At 45.8% G+C, this 23,537-nt stretch overlaps 1 protein-coding gene across 1 annotated transcript in view; it reads right to left on the bottom strand.

Moving 5' to 3' along the window:
- The window catches only part of LOC122803253, a 1,850,609-nt gene that overhangs the window by 1,719,679 nt on the left and 107,393 nt on the right, over positions 1 to 23,537 (bottom strand). Inside the window, exon 2 of the mRNA XM_044072846.1 lies at positions 10,090 to 10,169. Within this exon, the coding sequence (XP_043928781.1) occupies positions 10,090 to 10,169 (80 nt within the window). The remainder of the gene's footprint in view (positions 1 to 10,089; positions 10,170 to 23,537) is intronic.

Consider the following 23,537-nt stretch of genomic DNA (forward strand, 5'->3'; position numbering starts at 1 on the left):
AAAGTTGATCAGATTTTCTAAATTTATGTCATCTGTCCAAATAATATCTAAGTTGACGGTGGACATCAAGATAATGTAGCTTTTGTTCAGCTCTATCTGAATAGTTAGGAAAAAATACAGGGAGATCAATGGATTGATTCAGATTGTTCTTTGAAGCGACCTTAGGTAAAAAGGATGGATTAGTTCTCAAAGATACTCTGTCTTTGTGAAAAACCAAATAGGGGGGTCGAACCGAAAGAGCATGAAGTTCAGACACCCTCCTGGCAGATGTAATAGCCACTAGGAATAAAGTTTTCCAAGAAAGATATTTCAGGGAACAAGAAACAGCTGGCTCGAAGGGGAAGAATCAAGGATGTCAGCACTAAATTTAGATCCCACTGAGGAGGAGGATTCCTGATTGGAGGCTTTAGTAGGAAAATTCCTTTCAAGAAGGCCCTGCAGAGCCTATGGGACATAATATTATGATCTGCTATCCCGACATGAAAATTAGAAATAGCAGCCAATTGAACTCTGACTGTGGAAGAAGAGGAGCCTGCATGAAAAATCTCTGCTAAGAAGTCCAGGACTGCCTGAACAGGGGCAGTAAAAGGATCAATATTTTGGGCCTTAGCCCAATAAGAGAAACGTTTCCATTTGCTTGTATAAATCCTCCTGGTAGAGGATTTTAGCGGTTACTATGATGTCTCTAACTGGGTTAGAGATCAAAGGAAGCCTGGCTAAGGAAGGAAGTGGAGCAACCATGCTGTGAGGTTGAGAGAAGGGATTGACCGGTGCAGCTGACCCAATTGGTGAATCAGAAGGTCTGGCACTGGGTCCAGATGCCACGGCTGCACCAAAAGGTGATGATGGAGGAACGGGAACCAAACTTGTCGAGGCCAGTAAGGGGCAATGAGAATCAATTTGGCTCTCAAACGGTAGCTTTCTGGATCACCTGAGGGATCAGAGGAAATGGAGGGAAGGCATAAAGAAGTCCCTGGGGCCAATCCTGGGTCAGAGCGTCTCTGGGGGGATGGCCTGATAGAGGGAAGAGGCTGAAGAAGTCTGGACATTTGCTGTTTTGGGGAGTAGCAAAAGATCGCAACATGGACGACCCCATTCCAGAAAAATCTCTTCCGCTATAGATTGCTTGAGAGACCACTCGTGAGGCATGAGGATAGCTCTGCTCAATCTGTCCGCTATAATGTTGGTTTTCCCAGGGATATGCGTTGCTACCAGAAACCGATGAGAGGAGATCGCCCATTGCCATAGTCTGAGCGCTTCTCGACACAAGGGGTAGGACTTGGTTCCGCCCTGTTTGTTGATATACCAAACTACAGACATGTTGTCTGTGTGGACTGCAATTGTCCCTACGGGAAGAAAGTCGTTGAGGGCTTGCAACGTTAAAAGCACTGCTCTCATCTCCAGGACATTTATGTGCAGATGGTACTCGAACGGCTGCCACGTCCCATGAACCATCCTGCCCTGATAATGACCCCAACCCGATCAGGGAGGCATCCGTGGTGACAGTGGCTATCGGGGATGGGGGTACAAAGTACCTGCCTTGGTGAACCTGAGACGATGTGATCCACCAAGCAAGATGCTCTTTGCATGTCTGTGTCACCAGAATCTGGTGACGCATTGGAAGTTGCTGGTATGACCACTGTGTGAACAGCATCCACTGAAGAAGGCATGTAGAATCGAGCCAGGGAAGAAGAGTAATGGCCGCAGCCATGAGACCTAATACCTTTAGAACCATTCTGGCCTGTATTTTCTTGCTGGCCAGAATGATCCTGACATGAGTCAGGATGTCTGAAACTCTTTGTTCTGTAAGGGTAGCTGACATCCGAACAGTGTTTAAGTTTGCGCCTATGAAGGTAATAGACTGGCAGGGCAATAAGGATGACTTTTCGAAGTTGATTGAGATGCCCAAATGAGAACAAAGGTCTATTGTGTAATCCCTGGCTTGTATAAGCTGATGCCTGGTGGTGGCTGACAGGAGCCAGTCGTCGAGATACGGAAACACCTGGAATCCTTGACGTCTCAGGTGAGCCGTGACCACTGCCATGCATTTGGTGAACACTCTGGGGCTGTAGTGAGACCAAAGGGCAGGGCTCTGAACTGGAAATGACTGGACCCCAGCCGAAAGCGGAGAAATCTCCTGGAGCGTCTGTGAATTTTGATGTGATAGTACGCATCCTGAAGATCTATTGAGCACATCCAGTTGTCCTTCTGTAAGAAGGGCAGAATTGACTGAAGAGTGACCATTCGAATCTTGTCTTCCTGACAGACTTGTTGTGTCTGCTGAGATCCAATTTTGTTCTCCAGTCTCCCGTCTTTTGGGGACCAAAAGAACCTTGAGTAGATTCCGGCTCTGAATGGTCTATTGTAACTGGCTGAATGGCTCTATTTTTGCAGTAGTTTTGCGATTTCTGACTCTGCAATCTCCCTTAGACCGGGTGGTACATCTGGAAGGGAACTTGAGGGGAAGGGACTTTCCTCGAAAGGAATTATGTAACCCTTGGATATGATCGACTGTACCCATCTGTCTTGAGTGAGGGAATGCCAGGCTTCTGGGTACAGTGATAATCTTCCCCCGACTGCCTCCAAGGAGGGACAGCCGGGCAACACCTCAGGGATGCTGAAAGGGCTTGTCAGAGAGAGGCTCCCTGTTTCCCTGGTTCTTCGGACCCCCTCTGCCTCTAGAGCGGCATCTGTTGTTGTTACCCCCTCTGCCTCTAGGGGTAAACTGACCACGTGAATCCGGCGTGACTCCTTGGGATTTACGGAACCACATCTTCCCGCCCTTCTGTCCTTTGGGATAAGGTCTAGAAGGGGTGGAAAAACGGACTCCAACAGCAGAAAGAGTCTTGCCGTCCTGCTCGCACCTGGTCAAGGTTTCCTTCACCTGAGGGCCAAACAAAGCTGACCCATCAAAGGGAGAATTTGTGAAGGACGCCTTAAAGGGATCCGCAAAATCACATAGCCGCATCCAGGCTTGGCGTCTAAGAGCCACACCTGTACCTGCGGCTCTACTCGCTCCATCCGCAGCATAAGATATTAGCCGCATGGAGGAGTTTGCAATGGAATTGAGGGTTCCTAGCTGCGAAGCAATTTTTTCTTGAGCCCCTGCAGCTGTAGGATCCTGAACTACTTCTCCCAGCTCCTTCAGGATATCTCTCTGGAGTCTGGTGAAGTGACATAGATAATTCAGCGAACGCATAGCAAAGGTCGCTGAGGAAAACATCCGCCACCGTACCTATCCATGGTCCTAGAGTCCTTATTAGGAGGATGGACGGGCACGGAAGGATCTGCAAGTTCCTTTTTGGTGGCCGCAGCCACCACCATGGCATCAGCGGGACACCCTTAGTAAGGAATTGTTTGTCACAGGGCAGTGATAAATTTTGAAGGCCTCCTAGGGACTGGCTCTACAGAGTCAGGAGCTGCCCACGCCTTTCGTGCAATAACCTGCATAAGGGGGTCGAAAGGCGGAGACACCCAGGAGGTGGAGGGCCGAGATCCAAACGCCTCTAGGTATACTGACTCATCCTCAGAGGGATTGTTGGTGGGCCAGTTTCCCCTCTGTTTCAGAAGTTCTAGGATGTCTGAGAAGGAGACATCCTCAGAGGGGGATCTAGGGGATCCCTCTGACTCATCAAAGTCAGTATCCGAAGTGACAGACTCGGGGGAGTCTACATGCTTCCTCTTACAAGTCCTCTTCCTAGGAGGATCTCCCGAAACATCAGGAGAATCCTCGGAAGAGGGGAAATTCCCAATGGGGAAACCTGAGGCGGAGGATCTCTGGGTCCTGTAGCAAGAGAAGTGGCAGAGATGTCAACAGGTACTATAGAGGGAGGAGCTACGGGAACAGACTGCTGACTGATACCAGTGGCCAGTACACTCTTCATCACCTCGAATGCTCCCCTCCCAGGCAGGTCCAAGAGAACCCGCTCCGAAGAGCTAGGAACTCCAGGGACCACCGAAGGGAAGTCTCCGAGGCAGATGTCGGAGCCGAGCTCACCAAGGCCGAGGCTCCAAGGGGAAGAGCGGGTTCGACAAGGGTCCGATGCCACTCACCCCTCGGAGGAGACCATGGAAGCCCGACCACGAATCCCTCTAAGGAAGGTCTCAAAGAGGAGATAAGAGTAGAGGCTGAAGGAACAGAAGGGGGTATCCGTCCTCCAGCCGTAGCAGTAACCATTCCCGAAGACTCCAACTCCAAGCTCTGGGGTAGAGTTGAAGGAGGAACTGTAACGGGGTGTGGACCAACAGTCGTCTGTTGAGACGGACTGTGTAACATTTGGGCCAGTACCTGTGACTTAAGTAATCTACTGACCACTCTCTCTAGGTCATGATCTGACAACCTGGACGACCTTGAAGATCGGCTCCGATGGCTCCGTTCCGATAGAAGAGGTGAAGCCGGAGCCGAAAGTATCGGCTCCAAGGAAGGAGACCTCGACCTCTTCCTGGAATGAGCCATCGGAGCCGATACTATAGATCCTGTCGGAGCCGACCTCGGAGCCGACAGGAAGCTCGATGCATCGGCTCCAGCCGGAGCCGATACAGCCACCAAAGTAACGGTGTCGGAGCCGATCGGAGCCGACACCGATGCCTGTGCCACATGGGTGTCGGAGCCGATCGGAGCCGACATCGAAGTGGTCAATACAGATTCGGCACCGATAGCCATCGGTGCCGAAGGCTTTGTCAAGCCAGAATCGGCTCCAGCCGGAGCCGGTCTCGACTCAATGAAGTCGGAGCCGAGGCCGCAGGCTTAGATACAGAAGCCTGGGCCTTGGAAGGTTTAACTGATTTGGATGGAGCCGACTTAGCCGGAGAGCCCTCCGGCTTAAGAAGGCCCCTAAGAATCAGTTTATTACGTCTTTCCTGCAGGACTCTCTGGCTGAAGGAATGACAAATAGCACAGGAGTCCTGCAGGTGAAGAGGGCCTAGGCAATAAAGGCAAGAAGTGTGACCGTCTGTCAGAGACATCTTCTGACAGCACGAGTCACACTTCTTAAAACCTGAGACCCTCTCCTTTGACATGGTGCTTTAAACAAACACACACACACACCAGTCAAAAATTAACTTAAATAAAATACCCAAAAAGGTATTTCTATAAACAACACACACACCCTAACAGGGAGGGGATGGGATGGGGATAAATCTGACTAAAATAAAATAGAAAAGACAGGGATTTTCTGTCACAAAAGGTAAAAAATTAAGTACTAACTAACAATTAAGGGTTTTTTTAAGAAAAAAGGGGCTTAATATTCATAAATAGAATCACTTACCAGGAGCTGGTAAAAGGAGGACCTCCTAAGCGAAGCGGCAAATGAGATCTGGGTACTTACCGCCTTGCATCATGGGATATGGGGCTGCCTCGAGCTGGTAAAAGTGACTCTCGAGCTTAGCAAGTGCCGAGTCGGAGCCGAGGGATCGGCTCCGAACCCATCAAGCAAGAATGAAGGCGAGATTGACAACTTAACATTGCCCATTATTAGGGTGTTAGGTTGTACCCCAATATTTTCCAGTGTATCAAGAAATGATGAGTGGGAATCCTGGGGCATGGTGGGGGATCTGTAGCAGGCTACAATTTGCATTGCGGTCTTGCCCAGAGTTAGTTGCAATTAGATAATCTCAGATGCATTATGCTGAGCAACTAACCTGGGAGGTGTGGATATCCTTAATGAATATGGACACGCCTCCACCTTTAGTGCTTTGGTCCAGGTTAGGCGGCCGAAAGGTGTGGTATGAATTATAGCCTGGTAATGCAGGGGTGCTCTCTGGTGCCTTGAACCAGGTCTCTGTCACTGCACAGATGTCAATGTTCCCCATTTTAAGGAGTGCCTCGAGTGAGTGCATTTTGAGGTTTAGACGTCTAGCATTAAGTAGCATTACCCTCGGATTTTGCTTGCTTGTACCTGTTACGGTGGTGAATTTGTCATTGGAATATTGCCTAAAAAAGGCACTATAGGGGTGGCAATAGCCTTAGTCAGTATCCAGAATCCCAAGGGTGACAGGTGCAGGCCATCTCTGGCAAAGCATCGTGGTTTGTCGATCATGTCATCCCAGGCAGACAGATACTGGATCCCCTTAGAATGACACCAGAAGCTTAGACAATTGTTGAAGTCAATCATTTTGTTCTTGTACTGTGGTATCATTCTGGGTGATGGCAGGATGCTACTCAGGGCTAGGGTCATACCTGCCTGGGCTACAAGATCAGAAAGCTCTTCCATGTCTCTTTTAATGTAGTCCAGGGAGGTACGTCTCAGGTCATTCACACCAACATGGACAATGACAGAGTCATATTTGTACTTGCTGTGGAGTGACCTGAGTGCATGCATTATGTGGTGGATCCTGGCACCTGAAAGGCAGCTGACAATAACTTTCTCCTTGTTTAACCTGGTGAGTGGAACATCTGTGTACCTGACTATAGAGTCACCCATGATTAGAGTGTTGGGTATGTTGTTATGCCTTATGGGCTTTGGTTGAGTTGCACACCGAGTTTGTGGGCTGTGTCATTTGGGTTGTGTTAAGGGGTGGAGGTTGCTTGCGTTTCTGCTTTGGAGGTCCCTGTTGCTTGGGTAGATTTTTTTTGAGAGCCTCCGTGAATGTAGGTGTGTGTTTTGTGTTTCTGTGTGTGTGTTTTGTGTTTCTATGTGTGTGTTTTGGTGGTGTAGGTTTTGAGGGACTATGTGATGAGTGTGGTGTGGTGCAAGTGTTTACCTTCTACTCTTGACTGTCTAGTCCAGTCTTGGGAGAAGAGAGCTTTGCTTCCAGTTTGGTTATACAAGTGCATCCCTCACAGGTTGTAGTGTTGGGTGGTAGGAGGAGAGGGTTGTCTGTGTACATGAGGCAATTGCTGCATTGCCCCAAGATGACCAGATTCATCAGGTAGACAAGAGAAAACATCGGGAGCTGACCCTTAGACATGCCTGGATAGGTGCTTATGTATTAAGTACTAAAAACTGTTTTCCTCTAGACAAGTGAGGAAAGTTGAGTGCTGTAGTAATTTGTAGCTTATTTAGTGCTTACAATGAGTATGAACAAGTGCTGAGCTCAAAGAAACAGATTTGAGTACTGAAACTAGAAAACTGGCTAGTTCTAAGAAACAAAATTAAGTTAGAAGGCTTCCCTCAACACAGAAAGGCTTGGGGGCTCAGAAGCTTACAAACAGTCCTGGATACAGCAAATCTGTATTTGCACTAGACAACTTATAAGAAAGGCAGGAAACAAGCTTAGAATTTTTTTTTTTTTTTTTTGGTAAAGTGGAAAGGGGAAAAGAGGAGCTGAAAATAACTGGGTTGGCCTTCTCAAATGTTCTCCCTGGAATAGGTAGAATGAGGTAAATGACACCAGACTGGGAGGAGTGTCCCAGATCAAATTAACAGTAGGGGCGGGCAACTGCAAAGCCACCAAGTATAAAAACAGGATACCAAGAGGGAGGAATGGTAGGAAACAAAAATCAGAACAAACATTTAAGGGAGGATAGGAATTCAGCAATTTATGCAACACTGGGTCAATTGCAGTTACGAGGAAAGAAAAGATATGTGATGAATAATGCATGTAAACAAAAAATGTTAATACAGTTAGTTTTATTTTCTGCAAATGTAGGTTTGCCTATATCAAATGATTATTTAACAACAACAAAGAAAACGTCCACAGGGACACACAGCAATGTCTACAAACTAATTTAATTAAAATATCCAAGTGCTTTTGTTCCAACAGTTGCAGGACTTCAAAAGTAAACAGAGCACCCACTGCACCACATATATAAAACTATATGACCCAATAACTTAGAACAAGAAGATTAAATCAATCATCTCTTAAAGGTAAAAAACGATAATGTTAAAATATACAAAACTTTGAAGTGAATCAGGAGAGTATGTAAAGAGTAGTGGCAAAAGTAAATCATAGAGAAGTATGTAAATATAAGTGTCAAAAGTAAAAAAAACAAAAATAAAGAAAACTCTCAAAAATGAATAGATTTCAGCAGAGGTCAGAACATCAAAAATTTACTGGAATCTGAACAGATCACCCTTTTAAGGAAGCCAAAAAAAAAAACAAAAAACTGGTCACTGCAAGCAATGTCGTTACATTCATGAAGCACCATACATTACTGTTGAAGGAGTCGATAGGACTCTTCCTTGTCCATGCAGAGGGAATTGTAAATGTTTTGTGACTCGGAATTGTGAATCCTCTATAACTCGGAAACTAAACTACAGAATCCAAGAACATTATTAGGACATTAAAAAAGAATAAAACACACTAGTGCTTTACACAGTTTACTTTGTAAGAATTTTAAGTAGTTTTTGTATTTTATAGTGGATTTTATACAACACAACCCTAGAGGGTGACGCCAACAACATGCTTGAGTTTCGCAAAATGTGTTGGCAGCTTAAACTTAATGCCAGTGTTTTCCAGGTTTAAATGACCATTTCCATCAGCAGTGTGCTTAAACTCAGGGCTATGAATTTGTGATTGGATTGTGTAGATGCAATTTAATTTTTGTGATTTATCTTTATTTTTACTTTTGCCACTACTATTTACATGCTTCACTTCAGAATTGTGTACATTTTAACATTAATGGTTTTTACCTTTAAAAGATAATCGATTTAACTGAATTAATTTACTTGTTCCACTATGATTGGGTCATACATTTTTAAATATGTGGTGCATCAGGTAGTGTGGACTCGAAGTTCTGCAACTGCTGGAACAAAAGTGCCCAGGTACTGTTTCAATAAATTAGTTTTAAGATGTTGCTGTTTGCTCCTGTGGACATTTTCTTTGTTTTAGTACTTAGTGGTGTATGCCTTTTGTTGGTTCTTTAGATAATTTGATAAAGTTGTTTTTAAAAAGAGGCAGAGAATTAGTTTACAATTGTTTTGAGAAAGGGAAAGGGTGACAGATTTTGGTCCATGGGGAAAAAATTGGGAGGAAAGAGGTTACCTGTAGTAATGAGATGTAAGGTGTTTAGCCTTGAGAAATAAAGCACAGCCAAGTACATAGTTTAGGTTGTGGTTTTAAGGATTTTAGATTGTCCCATTTGTTGGAGAGAGACAGAGATGGAGTTCTACCTTTTGAAGATGTGGTTACAGTATTCAAAGTTCTCAGAGTTGGGGGTGTGTGAATTTGGCAGCATATGCATGTGTCTAAGTAGTATAAATGGAATCACATGAGTGTGTGTGTGTGTGTGTGTGTGCGCGTGTGTGCGTGTGTGTGTGTGTGCGCACATGCACACAAGTGTGGGAGGATGCCAGTGCCAACAGTATGCATGGACTGCCAGTGCCCACCACTGCAGCAAAAGACAGTTATTGCTAGAAAACTGATTCTGAGACAAGCAAATCAGGTGAAAATGAAGTACTCTGCACTGCTGTAAAAGTTGTCCCTTAAATCACATTTTTCACAGATTACATAAACTGACCCATTCACAGGTCATGCAACTGCAAGGCTTTTATTTAATCCCAGGGCATGACTGGTGAGTAAATTAACAACATATCCACAACACAGAGCAAACAAGGATTACACTTTTTTTAATAATACTGAAAATTAAAATTTAAGCAGCTAATTTTTTTTTTAATTCCACTATTAAGACAGATGAAGTGACAGAGGTTTGAGAAGGGAAGGGGTAGTCAGTCATGGACATCTGTCTATTTTCAAAATCCACTCTGTTTGCTATAGGACTTTCACATCTTTTACACACTTCCTACTCTCCCTTTCCCCTATTTCCTTCCATGCCATCGCTCATTTCCTTACTACTACCACTTTTATACTCCTCTGCATACTTACAGGTTCATCTTTCAGCTCAAAGCCACTATCATAAAACTATGTCACAAGCTCTAGTAAAAAAAGAAAAAGGTTAATCAACTATTAATGTGCACAGGCTAAGTTGTAGCTGAAAGGCTTCTAAAAAAGAATAACAATTTACATGCTTAGTGAGACTGTGGTAAGATATACAGAAAGAAAGTTACTGACAATCTAGCTGCCTAATTTCACTTATTTTTGCATGAATATATACATATTTTGCAGTTTAAGGACGAAAGGTGAAATAACATGTAGGAAATTTCACTCTATAAGCAAAAAGACAATCATTCAAAAGCTGTAAAATAATACCTTATGAAATGACGAGACATTGGGCATATCATGACCATCATACCTTTCTTCCGAAACAAAACAGGAATGGTACCATAAATCTAGACACAAGAAAATAAATACATTGTCAACATCAATGTTTTTTCTTTACCACCACTTCTTATCCCACTTTTTGACCCCATTGCTTTGCGAACCACGATCACTATCCCCTTGGTCAACTGGCCCACTTACTTCCCTTAGTTGAACATGTGCAGACAGAATAATCACTAAAGCAGCTATAGAAGTTTTCTATTTTTTTTTAATCTATAGCTGCAATACATGTTCTTTGGCATTCAAGGGGCTGGCATGCTATACACTTCTGCAATGCCTCTGTGTAATGCAATCGACTAGCACTAGATAACACTGCTATGTGATCCCAATCTCCTCTGGGGATTCTACAGTGTTCATGTGCTCACATAACCACCACCAACACCCCCTCCCCCCCACCATGGGATGTGAGTAAGCTTAATCCTAGTCATTCCTCTCCTCTCCATGCCATCTACATGTGCCTGAGCTGTTAGTCATACTGAGATCCATTTGGGTCACCAACAGGGCTCTATCCCTTTGAAGATTAGAGAAACAATTTATTTATTTATTTGTTTTTTAAGATAAAAATAAAAACTATGGATACTCACAATACACACTGTGATTCAATGCATAAATGTCTATAACCCAGGAATTCATCATCACTTGATACAACAAATTTAACCACCACTCCAACTGCCAACTTAAGCAATCCCGCAATGCTCAATTCTTCCATATTCCTCCAGTTCTTTTGTTCCTCCTAAGAAATGCAAAGTAGCACCACCAGAAAGAGATAGGATGTGGGCAGAATGAGAGAACAGAGGAAGCAGAAGGTGGCCAGAAGTAGCTTACAGCCATAGCTTTTCAGAGCTAGCAGTTTATTGAATAATCAGCAATTTTTGCAGCCTAAGAGTCTCTCTATAGCAGGGTGTCCTTAACTTGGCATTCATGTATCGGGTAGTAACATAATGCAACATACAAGAGATCACCTTTGCATCAAAGACAAACAATTTTACATTGTATCTCCAATTTCTAATACTTTTCAAAAGTATTTATTAAAGAGTACCCACAAAACACATATCAGCCAAAAATAGTAAAGTTAGCAAAGTGGCTACAAACTATGACAGGGTGCTGCAGTAACCAGGTACATATTGTATACAACATACTTAACGGATTCTTCCTCTAATACTATACTATGTACGTTCACTTGTTGCTGCAGCATTTATTATGAAATTCGAATGAGGCACAAAGCCCCTTGTCAGCAGAGGCCTGGGGAAAACTCCAAAATGAAATCAACGCTATGAAAGTCTACTACTGGTAAACATTCATATGCAAGAAAAATGTAACAGAACATTTTCAACATGGAAAACCAATTTAATAGGCTGGCAGAAACACATATCTATCCAAATCCACATATATGTACACCACACCACATACATGCAAACATATGTATACATTTTCAGGTCTACTTCAGTTTATCAAATCAACATCAAACCAAAACTGAAAACATTGATACGAGAACACTGAACGTACACAAGAACATTAGCTTACAAAATCAAAACCTATGACTATAGTCATATATCTTGAGAAGTGTTGCTATAGCTTTAAAAAAACTCCATCCACCATAAGACACGATGGTTCGATCTTCTAAAACTCGATTTTGTAAGCCATTAGCTCTTGGGTGCGTTCGATGTTCTCATCTTGATGTTTTCAGTTTTGGTTTTATGTTAATTCAATAAACTGAAGTAAACCCGACCCAGTTTAACAAATTAACACCACCAAAAACGAAATTGAGATGAGAATATCAAACGTTTGCAAGAACTATAGTGTAAAACATTAAAACTTAAGAGCGAACTGTGCACACACACACACACACGTATATAGTTACACTTCATATACTCTAAACGCTGAAATCTCGAATTTCAGCATTTTGAGTCCATGAAGCCAAAACTTTAGAATAGTGAAAGTGCATAAGCGAATATGTTGAAACCGCGCTTATGCAGTGGCTCTACATTATGGGAAGTGTTTGTTTGGGATGTTTGTGCTCGGACTTTCAGGTGAATGAGTGTATGTGAGTGTTTTTGTAAGGTGTGTGTGTGTGTGTGTGTGTGTGTGTGTGTGTGTGTGTGTGTGTGTGTGTGTGTGCGTACGCGAGGGACTGTAAAATGTGAGTTTTTTTTACTCAGTGCGATCTCGGAGTTAGTGTATCTACAAGTAGGGGGTGTGTGGGGGGTGCATGGGGGCTTGCCCCCCTGCTTTTTAGCATAGGTATGTGTGGTATTTTGTTGTGTTTATGTTTTTGTGGTGTAGGTGTTGTGGTTTGTGTGTGCGGGTTTGTAATGGCTTTGGCTTCATGGACTCGAAATGCTAAAATTCGAGATTTCAGCATTTCGAGTATTTGAAGTGAAACCATATATATGGCTATTATATTATGGCTAGGCTTGTATAGGCCCTAGGGCTGATAGCCTAGTACCAACCTATGAATATATATATACCTACACACACACACACACACTCCACGACTGTGTTAGTTCTGTAACTAAACAGTTTTCCTGAACCATTACATCCTACAACTCAGCGTAACACTACAACGGCTCTTGTGTATCATGCACCCAGCAAGTAGATGCAAAGGGGCAGATGTAGGGAGACTTGGTTATAAAACTAACACCGGCATAGAGTATATTTTATATATATATATATATATATATATATATATATATATATATATATATATACACACATACATACACACACACACACACATATATACAGTTCGTTCTTGTAAGTTTCAATGTTGTACAATGTCGCACTTCTAAATGTACAATGTTCTCTCTAACTTCAGTTTCGATGTTGTAGTAATTTGTCAAACTGAAGTAGACTGATACAGACACACATATATATATATATGTGTGTGTGTGTATGTATACACACAGATACACAATATATGCTATATATATATATATATATATATATATATATATATTTATATATATATATATATATATATATATATATATATATATATATATATATATATATATATATATATATATATATATATATATATATATATATATATACACACACACACACACACACACACACACACACACACACACACCTGTACACATTGAGACAAAGATAGCAATACGGCAAAATGGAATTGGTGCTCAATTCCACTTTTAACCCCTTGAAGTATACAGTCCAACAGAAGAACACTGTTGCAAGAGTGCAATGTGGTAAAAACATACTTCTGATTCTAAACATTTAAAGTTCATTTAAATCACTTCCAACATTCTTTACTGTCTCACATCCATTTCAGCAAGGAATGTTTGAGGCAACACACTGTCGTTCTTGTCCTAAAGTGCAGAATGCAGGGTATATGCAGCAGGCATCTATAGCTGCTGTGACTCATGATCTGCATCATGAAACACTACATAAAAACTTGTATCTGACGTCAACTGCTTTGGCTATTTTTAAACTTTGTTTAGTTGTATATATCAGGCAAGGCAATCTTTTAATCTCTCTAGTGGAGTCTTAAAATCTTTCTGGTTACCGTGTGAAGAAAGGAATGGGAGCAGTAACAAGTAAGAATGTCATTCTGAGTGCTGATCACAATTCTTAGTATACTACAAAAACACTTCATTTACTTGCTCTCTCATATTAACAGTAGTGCACAATCTTAACCAACTGCAAACTAGAGAACTATTTTATTTCTGTTCCTGCACCCAGATTAATGCCATCAAATTACAACACGTGACAATGCTAATCCAAGAAACAGTTATGTACTCACCGTAACGATAGATGTATGTGCTCCATCTCGCCTACATTCATTACTGACTGGTTTGGAGCAGAGAATCGGCTCCGACTCGACCGACTATTTTTTTCTAGCACAAAGTCTCTAACTGGCTGGGCTAACCCGGTATCCCAGGATGCACCTCGCCCCAACCCCCAGATCTTGTTTGCATACATCGCAATCACTCCACATACACAACCCTCACTAAGAGGAATATCGCCAACCAGGAAAAAGGAACAAATAACCAATTTTGAAGGGTCTCAGAGCAATTTTCCTCCAAATCCTTCAGGAAGGGGGCAGGTGGAGGGTATGTAAGAATGTAGGAGAGATGGATCACATACATCGATCGTTATGGTGAGTACATAACTAACTGATGTTATGTGGTCCTATCTCGCCTACATTCATTACTGACGGGACAGCGTCCCTAGCACCTCTAACCTGGGAGGCTAATAGGAAAATACTCCTGAGAACTGTGGAACCAAAGGAAGCCCGGCCTCTAGACACCATGTCCAGCTTGTAATGAGAGATAAAGGTATGATGAGAAGCCCAGGTGGCCGCTGCACAAATGTCGTCCAAGGAAAGCCTGGCATGATACACTATCGAAGTCGAGACTGCCCTGGTGGAATGAGCTTTAACTGGGAATGGTAAATTTATGCCTGCTGATGAGTAAATAAAGGAAATGCAATCCTTAATCCACTTAGAAATTGTGCACTTGGAAACAGGGCCACTCGTTCTATTCTCCGTGAAGGACACAAACAATTGATCCGATTTCCTTACAAGTTTCGTCCTGTGTAAATAGAATCTCAGTTGTCTATGCACATCCAAGTGATGAAATTTGAACTCTGCTTTGTTGGAGAAGTTTGGAAAAAACACCGGTAACAATGGACTGGTGGAGGCAAACGTGGAAGACACCTTAGGAAGGAAGGACGGATTAAGTCTCAAGGATACCCTGTCCTTATGGAAGATCAAATACGGGGGTTTAATGGACAACGCTTGAAGTTCTGATACTCTTCTAGCCGAAGTGATTGCAACCAAGAACGCAGTCTTCCAGGATAAGAATTTTGGTTCGCAAGTGGCAGTCGGCTCAAAGGGCGGAGAAGTGATGGCTTGCAACACCAGATTTAAATCCCATGGCATGACTGGTTCTGACACAGGAGGGTGAAGTAACCAGGCTCCTTTCAAAAAGGCCTTACAAAGTTGATGGCCCATAAAAGCGGGCTCGTAGGATACATGGAAGTTAGAAATGGCCGCCAGCTGCACCTTAATGGTCAAGGGAGCGGAGCCCTGTTGGAAGAGCATAGCTAAAAGTCTAAGACCGCCGATATAAGGGCTGTGAAAGGGTCCAGACCTTGGGCCTGAGCCCAGATGGAAAATCTCTTCCATTTGCTGGAGTAAATTCTTCTGGTGGAGGACTTGTGAGACGACGATAGGATATGCACCACCTCAGGTGAAAGGGAATGTAGTCTAACTAATGATGGAATTAGAGCAGCCAGGCTGTCAACCTGAGGGACTGTAGGGAGGGGTGGGACTGTCCCGACATTTGAGTCAATAGGTGTGGCACTGGATCCAGAGTCCAAGGACCATCCACTGTGTACTGCTGAAGAAAGGGGAACCAAACTTGGCGGGGCCAGTGTGGGGCAATTAGAATCATCTTGCTTCCCAAGTATATGGCTTTCTGAATCACTCTTGGTAACAGAGGAAAAGGAGGAAAGGCATAGAGCAGACCGGGAGGCCAACAGTGGACTAGTGCGTCCCTGGGTGACTCCCCCTGTGGGGGGATCAGGGTGAAGTAGTTGCTGCATTTGGCATTGAGAGAACTGGCAAAGAGATCGCAGCAAGGCTGACCCCACCTGCTGAAGATCCGAGTTGCAACTCGGTTGTTCAGAGACCACATGTAAGGCATCATAATAGCTCTGCTTAGCCTGTCTGCTATCACGTTGGACTTTCCCGGAATGTGTGTTGCCACTAGAAACCGTTGGGAAGACACTGCCCAATGCCACACTCTCATGGCTTCTCTGCAAAGGGGGTAAGACTTGGTTCCTCCTTGCTTGTTCAGGTACCACACAACTGACATGCTGTCCGAGTGATTTGCAATCGTTCCCCAGGGAAGAGAGCTCTGTTGTGCTTGTAACGCTAATAGCACCGTTCTCAACTCTAGGACATTGATGTGCAAGTGTACCTCGTGATCCTGCCACGTGCCTTGGACCGTTCTGCCCAGATAATGCCCCCCACCCTATCTGGGAAGCGTCCGTGGTCACTGTGGCAGCAGGAGACAAAGGAACTAGATTCCTCCCCTTGTCCAGGTTAGAGGAACATAGCCACCAATGGAGATCCTGTCTGTATTGTTCCATGAGGAGAATTGGATGAGAGAGAGGGAATTTTTGAAAGGACCACTGGACTGAAAAGAGCCACTGGATGATCCGCATGTGTAGCCTGGCGGAGGGCACTAGCATGATGGTAGCTGCCATGGATCCCAATAGCTGAAGAACTAACCTGGCTTGGACCTTCTTGAGGGGCAACAAAGCTTGAACTTGAGATTACAGCACTCTTATCCTTTCTAGAGGTAGAAAGACCCTCATTTGAACAGAGTCTACCTCTGCACCTATAAATACAACACGCTGTGAGGGCAGCAAGGCAGATTTTTCCCAGTTTAATGTAATTCCTAGCCTTTGGCAAAGGGTTATGGTAGCCTCCCTGGCTCGAATGAGGAGATGCCTGGTGGGGGCGGTAAGGAGCCAATCGTCCAGGTAAGGAAATACCTGGAATCCTAGAAGTCTCAGGTGAGCTGTCACCACTGCCAAACACTTGGTAAACACCCTGGGGGCTGTGGTGAGACCAAAGGGCAAGGCACGAAACTGGAAATGACTGGCTCCCAGCTGGAAGCGTAAAGGATTCCTGGATGCCTTGTTCATCTTGATGTGGTAATAGGCATCCTTGAGGTCGATGGAGCACATCCATACTCCCCTCTCCCAGCAATGGAAAGATGGACTGAAGAGTGACCACTCGGAATTTGGACTTCAGGACATAGTGAATCAATCGGCTGAGATCCAGAATGGGTCTCAGGTCCCCTTGTTTTTTTCGACACCAAAAAGAGTCTTGAGTAAGTTCCTGATCCGATCTGGACTGAGGGGACCGGTTGGATGACTCCTTTTTCTAGCAGCTTTGATATCTCTAGTGCTGCTTGATCCCTTTGACTGGGTGGAATGTCCGGGACTTTTCTTATTGGGGGAGGAGGTGAAGTAAAGGGAATGGTGTAACCTCCGGTAATTATTCGAAGCACCCATCGATCCTGGGTGATGCTCTCCCAGGCTTGAGGATACCTCGAAAAACGGCCCACGACTGGCTCCGGAATAGCACAGTCGGGCAAATCCCTCAGGGATGCTGATAGGAAGATCTGCGAAAGAAGTCACATTCTCCCAAATTGCGGGGGCCTCCTCTGCCCCTAGGACGGCATCTTCCAGAGTAATTCCCCCCTCTTCTGCCTCTGGAGGGGAGCTCACCATGAGTGGCGGGGAAAGACTTTTGTGACTTCTTGAACCACTTCTTCCCTCCACTCTGAGCCTTGGGATAAGGCCTAGAGAGAAGAGAAAAATGGGCCCCTACGGCAGTTAAGGTCTTACCCTCCTGCTCGCATCTGGTGAGTGTGTCTTTCACTTTGGGTCCAAAAAGAGAGGACCCATCGAAAGGGGGCGTCAGTGAAGGAAGATTTGAAGGTCTCCGCGAAGTGACATAGGCGCAACCAGGCTTGCCTCCTAAGAGCCAAACCTGAACTAGCTGCACTACTCGCCCCCTCGGCTGCATAAGATGAGCCTCATGGAGGAGTTGACAATGGAACCAAGGGTAGACAACTGGGCGTTAACAGTGTGCGCTACTGCCTCAGGCATGTTACCCATCAAGGTATCTCCCAACTCTTTGAGGAGATCCCTCTGGAGCAGAGTAAAGTGTCAAAGGTAATTCAGCGACCGCAGTGTAAAGGTCGCTGAAGACAGGGTACGCTTCCCATACCGATCCATACTCCTGGACTCCTTGTTAGGAGGGTGGACGGAAGAAGAAGCCTCTGCAACTTCCTGTTGAGTGGCCGACGCCACCACCATGGCATCTACGGGGACCCTTTTTGTCAAGAACTCTTTTCCCTGGGGGAGCAGACAGGAACTTATTTGGACGACCGGGCACCAGTTCCACAGAATCAGGGTGCTCCGACACCCTTCGACCAATCAGGTCCAAGAGTTCATCTAAGGGTGGAGACACCCAGGAGGCGGAAGGTTGAGCTCCGAAGTCCTTGAGGAATATAGACTCCTCCTCAGAGGTGGACTTGGAAGGCCAGTCGCCTCTCTGCCTCAATATCTCCAGGATGTCGGAGAGAGACATCATCTGAGGACGACTTAGGGGACCCCCTCTGCATCCTCTAGGTCGGTATCGGAGGTGATGGACTCGTCTTGGGAGTCTATGTGTTTCCTCTTGCACAACGTCTTCCTGGGAGGCTCCTCAGGCACAAACTCTGAGAGGCCCTCCGAAAGTTGGGGACCACTCATGGGGGTGTCCTCAGGCCTTCGAGCTCCGCTGTCCACGGATAGGGGGGGCATCAGAGGCTCTAGCCGGGGTGTATGGGGACGGAGTGACCGATCTAAGTGATGTAACTGACGACCTGGCCAGTGCGCTCCTAATGGCCTCGAAGGCGCCCCCCCCAAATCCGAGGACTGACCCGTCTCAGAGACCACAACCGGGGTCGGGGTCCCCCTAGCCGAAGCCCCGAGAGGGAGAGACTGAGCCGACAGAAGTCCCGATGCATCCCCCTCGGGCCCGACCGAGGAAACACAAGTGCCGAAACCAAATGACGGAGCCGAAATGGTTGGAGCCAACGTTGGCTCCGATAAATTCGACACGGGTATCGGAGCCGGTACAAGGACATCACTCGGCACCGAACACTCTGGCTCCGATGACACAGAGGTGCTCGGAGGAGGAATCATCGGTACCGACAAGGGGGCAGGTTCCAGAGCCGACTGGGTCAGAGCTGAAAACAATTTGGCTAACACCGGCGACTGAAGGAGCCTCTGGACCACCCTATCCACATCCAAACCAGACAACCTCAAGGATTTGGAGGAAACTGAAGGAGATGGGGATCTCCTACCTATGGACTCCTGCCTAACACTGGGTGACCGGCTCCGAATTGGCTCCAAAAAGATCGGAGCCGAACTAGACTCCAGAACCACAGGTACCTCCTGCGGCCCTGAGGACAATGGAGCCGAGGTGGCAGTATCCAAAACAGAGAGCTTGTCTTGCGGCTCCGAAGCCAAAGAAGCCGAGGATGTAGTAACTACTTTCAAAATCTTCTCCGGGGGCTCTGAAGAACTAGATGGAGCCAGAGATATTTTCTTAGTGCTGGTAGATTTAGACTTGCCAGTAGAAGAAGCAGACTCTAGATCCTCTTCAAAGGCGGGCTTAACTAGGCCCTTCAAAATCAGTTTATTTTTCCTTTCCTGCAGCACTCTAGAGCTGAAGGAATGGCAGAGACTGCATGATTCTTGTACGTGAATCGCACCAAGGCAATAAACACAGATGGCATGCCCATCTGTAATAGACATTTTGTAAGCACATTTAGAGCATTTTTAAATCCAGAGGGTTTATGCTCCTTCTGCTCCTTCGACATGTCAGACAAAAACCCAAACACTCAACAACTAATAGTAGGAAGGCGGGAAACACTACTGGACACAGGAACTCTAACTTAAACGTTCCCTAGGGAAGAAAAACCGACAAAACAAACTACAGAACGATTTATGACGGAGAGGACTAGGTCCTTCTAAATTGAACGGGCCTAGCCCGCCAAACACAAGGGAAACCACACACACTCTCCAAAAACTAAACCGAACAGGCTCAAACACACACAAAACACAATACTGCGTGCTAGAAAAAAAAATAGTCGGCAGAGTTGGAGCAGATTCTCGGCTCCGAACCAGTCAGTAATGAATGTAGGCGAGATAGGACCACATAACATCAGTGCATTTCTCATGCAGTGGCACATAAATGGCATTTCAAGAGTTATTTTCTAATAAAAGGTTTAAAAATAAAGGAAACTTATTAAAGATAGAGCAGAATGCCTGTTATATCAGGCTATATGTGCCAAGAGCACCTACAAACATAGAGATATCTTTTAAGAGTTGCAAGAGTAAGGAGGAAAGTACATACAGATGTTAGATGACACTGTAAACAAAAACTGGAACAGGAAATGAAGACACAGATTAAAGTAGAGGTATAGGATTTCAAGGTAATGCTCAGTGACACTGTTTACTTATACTAAGGGCAAAAATTAGAAGTTATGTACTTACCATAACGTTCCATCCGAGTAGGTGGATTCATTTGTCTGCTACCTGTGGGTATGGATCCGATATCGGATCCGAACCGGCATGGTTTATCCAGCTATGGATCCGAGCTCCTAGCTCCTCCCCTCACCCATAATGCCCTGCTCTCCCTACACGACCTCAGATCGAGTTTGCCCTGCACCAACTACCCTAACCAAAGGGTAACACACCCTATGCAGGAAACTGACAAGGCCAGGGGGATAGGAGGGCGGAATGGTTGCAGACAAATGAATCCACCTACTCAGATGGAACGTTATGGTTAAGTACATAACTTCTAAATCTGAAGTAGGAGAATTCATTTGTCAGCAACCTGTGGGACAGAGTCCCCAGCTACCTGAATCTTGGGTGGCCATCATGGAAGGATATTCCGGAGCACCGCAGAGCCAAAGGATGCTCTACCTCTAGAAGTGACGTCCAGCTTGTAATGAGTAATAAAAGGTATGAGATGAAGCCCAAGTGGCTGCTGAACAAATGTCATCCAGAGGAACCCTAGACTTAAAGGCCGCTGAAGTAGAGACAGACCGGGTCGAATGAGCATGGGCTCCCTCCGGTGCAGGCCTCCCAGAGGCTTGGTACGCCAACAGAATACACTGAGAAATCCAGCGTGACAAAGAAACTTTGGAAATTGGTTTACCCAGATTGAATTTGGCAAAAGAAATCAACAACTGGTCTGATTGCCTATGACCAGCTGTCCTATGAAGGTAAAAACGAAGCTGCCTGTGAACATCCAAGGAATGCAGCTTGTATTCGCCTTTGTTTTGATACTTAGGGAAGAAAACAGGGAGGTTGATGGACTGATTAATGTTAGCTTCCGAAGCTACTTTAGGAAGAAAGGAGGGATTGCTCCCGAGGCACACCCGGTCCGGATGAAAAATCAAATAAGGCGGTTTTCATGGACAGGGCCTGAAGCTCAGAAACTCTCTTAGCCGAAGTAATAGCTACCAAAAAAGCAGTCTTAAAGGACAAGAATTTAAGATAGACTGTGGCCGCAGGTTCGAAGGGGGGAGCGGTCAAGGCCTGAAGTACCAAGGAAAGATCCCACGGGGGAACCGTTTCTTTGACAGGGGGTCTTTGCAAAAAGGTGCCTTTTAGGAAGGTTTTGCATAACTTAGCCGACATAAGAGACCCTGAATCGTGTCCAACATGGTAATGAGATATGGCCACCAGCTGAACTTTGACCGTGGAACTACTGGCGCCATCATTAAAGAGAGTAGTAAGGAAATCTAGAACCAAAGGAAGGGGAACCGTGAAAGGATCTAGGCCTTGCCGCTCTGCCCAAATGGAGAAACGCTTCCATTTACTGTGGTAAATTTTTCTGGTAGAGGGCTTGTGGGCCGCTACCAGAATGGCCTTAACTGGGGACGAGATACCGGAAGTCCTGATTAGAAGTGGAACTGGAGCAGCCAAGCAGTCAACTTCAAGTTGTCCAGGTTCGGAGTTGGTAGGTTCGATGGGTGTGATATCAGATCCGAAATGGGATCTAGAATCCAAGGTGGATTCACTGAATGAGACCTTAGGTAAGGGAACCAGATCTGTCGAGGCCAGAACGAGGCAATGAGGATCATTCTGCACCCCAACCGAGAGGCTTTCTGAAGTACTTGCAGCATCAGAGGTAGAAAGGGGTATGCGTAAAGAAGACCGGGAGGCCAAGCATGCACCAGAGCGTCTCTCAGAGAATCCCCTGGAGGGGGGATTAGAGTGAAAAAACTGTCGCACTTGGCGTTTAAGGGAGAAGCAAAGAGATCGCAACAGGGAGTCCCCCACTGCGCGAAGATACGTTTCGCTACTTGAGAATTGAGAGACCACTTGTACGGGGAGAGAATGGTGCGACTGAGCTTGTCCGCTAGGATGTTGGTCCGACCCGGAATATGCGTTGCGATGAGAAAGCGGTTGGTTGAGATAGCCCATTCCCACACTCTCATGGGCTTCTCGACATAAAGGGTAAGACCTGGTTCCCCCGTTTTTTGATGTACCAGACCACAGACATGTTGTCTGATTGAATCGCAATTGTTCCCAGGGGAAGGAGGGCCTGAAGTGCTTGCAACGCCAAGAGCACCGCCCTCATTTCCAGAACGCTGATATGCAGGGAGGTCTCTGAATCGCTCCACGTGCCTTGGACCGTCCGGCCCGCAAAATGCCCTCCCCCACCCGAGGCGGGAAGCGTCCGTGGTCACCGTGGCGAGAGAGGGGGAGATGCACAAAAGGGGCGCCCCATGTGGAGGTCCGGAGAATGGAGCCACCACAAGAGAGACCGCTTGCAAGCCTTGCCGATTGCAATGGGATGATACAGGGGGAGGGAGAGAAATGACCATTGCACCTGAAGTGTCCATTGAAGTACCCGCATGTTCAAGCCGGTGAGCGGAATCGCTGCCGCCATAGACCCTAGCGCCCTCAGGATCAATTCCGCAGGTGTTGAGCTGGAGTGAAGGTTGGCCCGCACCTGGAGTCGCAGATTCCGAACTCTGTTGGTTGTGAGAAAGGCTCTTAAATTTCTCGTGTCTAACCTGGCTCCTATAAATTCTATTATTTATTTGAGTAGGGACCAGGTTGGACTTTTCTATGTTTACCGTGATGCCTAGCCAGGGAGCTAGACGAAGAAAGGAGTCTCTTGCCAAAGAGAGTAGATGCCTTGTTGGGGCGGTGAGAAGCCAGTCGTCTAGGTACGGAAAGACCTACACCCCCTGAAGCCTCAGGTGGGCCGCAACCACTGCTAATACTTTGGTGAACACCCTGGGGGCTGTGGTGAGACCAAAGGGAAGGACTCTGAACTGGTAGTGACTGGCTCCCAGCCGGAAGCGAAGAAACCTCCTGGATCGTCTGTCAATCAGAATGTGGTAGTACGTGTCCTTGAGGTCTACAGAGCACATCCAGTGATTCTCCCCTAGAAGGGGGAGGATGGATTGCAAAGTGACCATCCGGAACTTCTCTTTGGGAACTGACAGGTTCAACAGGGACAGGTCTAGAATGGGTCTTAGGTCCCCCGTCTTTTTTGGCACTAAAAAGAACCTGGAGTAGAACCCTGATCCGATCTGGTCTGGGGGGACGGGCTGAATGGCTCTTTCTCAGCAGATGGCCAATTTCTGCTGAAGCGGCCTCCCTCTGATCGGGTGGAACATCGGGGAGGATTTTTAACTTTGGGACATGAAGAAAGGGGATCTTGTAACCTCTGGATATAATACGAAGTACCCAGCGGTCCGATGTAATGGACTCCAATGCCGCTAGGTGCTCCGAGAAACGTCCCCAGACTGCCTCCA

This window comes from Protopterus annectens, chromosome 5.part1 (assembly GCF_019279795.1).
Source record: "Protopterus annectens isolate FY-2018-M chromosome 5.part1, PAN1.0, whole genome shotgun sequence".
Classification (NCBI taxonomy): Eukaryota; Metazoa; Chordata; order Ceratodontiformes; family Protopteridae; genus Protopterus; species Protopterus annectens.